Below are 4,361 nucleotides of genomic sequence, written 5' to 3' on the forward strand. Positions count from 1 at the left end.
GCACTAGTTACATAACTCTAATGTCGTGCAGTATCCAATGAGAAGCGTTATTTAGCACTAGTTACATAACTCTAATGTCGTGCAGTATCCAATGAGAAGCGTTATTTAGCACTAGTTACATAACTCTGATGTCGTGCAGTATCCAATGAGAAGCGTTATTTAGCACTAGTTACATAACTCTGATGTCGTGCAGTATCCAATGAGAAGCGTTATTTAGCACTAGTTACATAACTCTAATGTCGTACAGTATCCAATGAGAAGCGTAATTTAGTGGCTTCATAAGTTCTTGAAAGTGTACGTAATTAGTGTAAAACGCGCTCAAGAATATAATACCTCTTGAAATGACACAATAGTGTCCTGTGTGAAACGTTGTTCACTGACGTATTGAACATGATACAGTACTGATTGCGAAACAAATTATGGAATGTATGTAACATTTTAAAATGGTAGTTAATACAGTGAAAATATAGTACAATATTTCTTATCAAAATGGTACAGTATTCAATGTTGTACAGAGATAATATAACCCTTTGAAATAATACAGTATCCATGTAAAATATCACGCAGAGGTTAACTAACCCTCATTTGAATTCGGCCTCTCAGTGGACTTGCAACGCTATAAACCGGGTTTCGATACCCGTGGTGAGCAGAGCACAGATAGCCCATTGTGTAGCTTTGTGCTTAATTCCAAACAAACAAACAAAAAACTGTTTCAATCACAGTATTTTTAAAATAAACTACGACCAGCAACAACGTGTCTGAAATCAAGAAACAACACCGTTTTCGTAATTATTACTGCCCCCCTGTGGCACAGCGATATGTCTGCGGACTTACAACGCTAGAATCCAGGTTTCGATACCCGTGATGGGCAGAGCACAGATAGCCCATTGTGTAGCTTAGTGCTTAATTACAATCAATCGTAATTATTACCCGTCAGCTTTCAATGTAATTATTAATGTGTTTATCGTTAGAGGAGCACAGTAAGACTAGTTTTTTTATACATAAAACTGTTGTGCATATTTACTGGGCGAAGTTACGGGTAAAGCTGACAAAACAAGGGTTATTAAGTTACATATTTCATATCACTTGATTGTGGTTGAGGCAAACATTTTGTAAATACGTTGTTCAATGTTAAATTAACAAAAATATATTTTAGTTCAACACTTCTGTCTAATATTTTGTATAGATCAATATGGGACAACACCAGCCAGAGATGGAATTTTTTTAGAAATAAACGTTAGGTTTATATTTCATCAAATATTAACTCTCAACAACAACAACAAAATGTAAAACTTGATGTAAAGTGTAAGTTGAGTAATAACGGACTTTGATGTTAGTGTCTTAAATGGTTTGGATTCAAAGCTAAGTAAATTTTAAATACGCTCTGAACTGGTGTAAAAATAACTCTTTATCTCGAGTAAATACATTTTGAATGAAAGTGACATTTACATCACTAATAAAGGAAAGAACAAGAAAAAGAATATGAGATTTGGATGTTGCTTGTTTTATTTACCCTGAGATCTTTTCACATTAAAACACTGTACAGAAGACTTTCCATATGTGAATTATGTAGTCTGATTTATTTATTCAGTTGTAAATGTCCATCCAGAGATATTTGGGTGTGACTTGAGGAGATAACCAGCTTTGTTATTTACTCGGTCATCAAAGTCAGCTGATTGTACCAAAATATCTGATCAAAACGAAATAAATTACTGTGTTGTTTATTAGGTTTTGACATTAATTCATTGGTTGTTCTTAAACACTTATTAATGTATAAACAAAAGAAGTGAACCACAGTAAATATTTTAGCGTCTCTTTTCATGCACTACAGAATGATCTAGTGTCGTAGACTACTCACCGTCTTCCTGGGCCCACTCTAGTATTGATTGTAGGTTCGTATAATTATCTTTTGAGGATTTACAGTTCTCGTATAAAACTTTCCCGTTTACACCCAGAGTTCCATAGTTCGCTTTCACTCCGCATAAAAAGGCAGTCGCTGTGTTTGCAGAATCAGAGGTCTGTTTGTCTAAAGCATAAGTCTAAAGGAAAGCAATGCCATAAACAATTATCAAAAGAATCATTCAACCATTAGTAACACATATTCAATACTTAATTCTAATGAGTGTTTATCATGCTTCTGAATAATAAGCTTATATTAACTTAGTCCCAAGTGAAGCGTAATTCAAACAAATATGGCTTAGGGTAAGCGCAGCCATTGATATTGTTATAAGCTATATTTTTAATGTTGTAATTTAGAAATCAGCTATACGAAGCTGCGGGTCGTAAATGATGATATTAAGATAGGCCAAGAAAGTTCTAAAGATTTAGTGTCAAGTATTTTAATACATTTGAAATTAGGTTATAAATACGGAATAGTTTTCAAGAATAAAGTGAGTTGAAAAATAGTCAAAGGTGGAGCTGTGAGAAAACAGCACGTGAATCAGATAGTGTGTTTTCTTGAAGTGTACAGATAAGTTCATTTTTACGTTTGTCCTAGTACTGTTTCGATATCATACTGAAACGTCGAAATTCCCGCGCATTCTTGGCTCGCGCCCGAATCTTTTAAATACCTAGCGACGATTCTGTAATGAAAGAACAATGTTACAACACTATTGCCACTTTTGTTTGTGTGGACCATTAACATTGGACCTATTTGATAAAAAGAATAGAAGCAAAATTTAAAGTATTTTTATTTAAGCAGTGTGCAAGAAAGTAGCCACCTTAGCTAATGATTAGACAAAGAAAAGCAGATTTACTATTAGTAAGTCCAGCACGATGAATATTTTATATACAATAAATGTAGGCCTAAAGCAGAAACTAGTTAGCATGTGCCTAAAATGGGCTTTTGAGGGAGTAGTAGGGTGGAAAATTAACGTTTTTATTATATTCATTGGTAAGTATAATCAGATGACCAACATTATATATACTTACAGTCCAAAATTTGCCACTGTGAGAAAGTCACTTCCGTATTGAGGCAATTTGCCAAATGTTATTTTTTTCCCATAAAGTAAAGATACACGTATTAATAAAACCAAGAAAAAAAACACGATAAAAACTCAATTGTTCGTAGGTAGCTTCGATATTACTTCCTTTTAAGATTATCTTTTTATTTTATTTTATGGGTGTTATCATCAAAGTAGGAAACTTTAAGTAGATTCAACAACTTTAGGCTAATATCCATTTCAAATGGCCTAAAATTTGTGATAAAAATGTCGTAGACTGTAGATGTTTTTCTTTTCCACATTCCATTTAACTGGTCTATTTCGGATTCAAAATCAAAAAATAAGAACCTGCAGTTTATGCAATTTTAGCACAGATTTTAGGTTTATTGTTTTCTAACGTTTTGCCAGGTTTCTGATTTAAACTGTACTATTCATTTGAGTTTGTTGATTTAACATTCACGTTAACTGTATATGTGTGTATATATATAAGCAACATTTTTCAGTATTTTCAAAGGTTTTCAAATTCCTTATTCTATACTAAATATTTGAAGATGATCTTAAGATATACACATATTGTCATCTTTCTGAATCAAGTAACATTCGACCAAACAAAAACCTTTGAAAGTGAGGTATGTGGAAATTCGTCGAACGTCAACTTCGCATCTGCACCCATTAATCCAGCTTTCTGGCCCTTGTAGATTCGAGAAGCTGTAATGGTCGACATTCCCATTCCATCACCAAGAAACATAATGAGATTTTTAGCTCTTCTGTGGTCATATTTACTAAATTTCAGGTTTTTTTTCAATGTTTTCCGAGCTTGTTGATACCAATAATTCTGTGTTGCTAGAAAAAAACAAACACAAAAACAACTTTCTGTATTATGAATACATGTACTTTGAAACCAGCATCAATTCATAGCAATTCCTTTAGTGACTAATAATCTATCCCATAATGGCTTTCTTTTTAAAACTTCTTAGCTGTAATATATGTTCTTGTTAGACAACATAATTTACTAGTGAAAACAAACAATATTTTAATGCTAGTTAAATATTTGCATAACGTATGACCAGAAAAACAAACCTGATAGCATTCGTAATTTCAATTTGACAAATAATTTTTCTCATTCACAATTTTTCTATTTTGACAAAATAGTATGATTAATAGAGAAAAGTATTAGTTGATGTATGACAATCACACTATTATGCATAGGCCTGCTTCTGAGAGATTTTTGTTTATTTAAAATGGAGATATGGTTATCCATCATCAGTTGGTTGACTACTTGTCCTTAAGGTGTTTCCATATATTCTCTTACTATAAAGATATATTTATCCACAAACAGTTTTTGATAACTTAAAAAAATGAAGACACGGTTATCCAATAATGAATAGGTTGACTAAATGTTACTAGTGTGGTTTTTTT

At 32.6% G+C, this 4,361-nt stretch overlaps 1 protein-coding gene across 3 annotated transcripts in view; it reads right to left on the reverse strand.

Moving 5' to 3' along the window:
- Positions 1-4,361, reverse strand: part of LOC106467869 (alkaline phosphatase-like) — a 64,197-nt gene that overhangs the window by 17,237 nt on the left and 42,599 nt on the right. For all 3 annotated transcript variants that reach the window (XM_022396078.1, XM_022396079.1, XM_013928250.2), the window contains 2 exons: positions 3,559-3,785; positions 1,859-2,039 (listed from right to left, as the gene is read on the reverse strand). In XM_022396078.1, the coding sequence (XP_022251786.1) occupies positions 1,859-2,039; positions 3,559-3,690 (313 nt within the window). In that variant the 5' untranslated portion in view covers positions 3,691-3,785. The remainder of the gene's footprint in view (positions 1-1,858; positions 2,040-3,558; positions 3,786-4,361) is intronic.

This window comes from Limulus polyphemus, unplaced genomic scaffold, assembly GCF_000517525.1.
Source record: "Limulus polyphemus unplaced genomic scaffold, Limulus_polyphemus-2.1.2 Scaffold2773, whole genome shotgun sequence".
NCBI classification, from domain to species: Eukaryota; Metazoa; Arthropoda; class Merostomata; order Xiphosura; family Limulidae; genus Limulus; species Limulus polyphemus.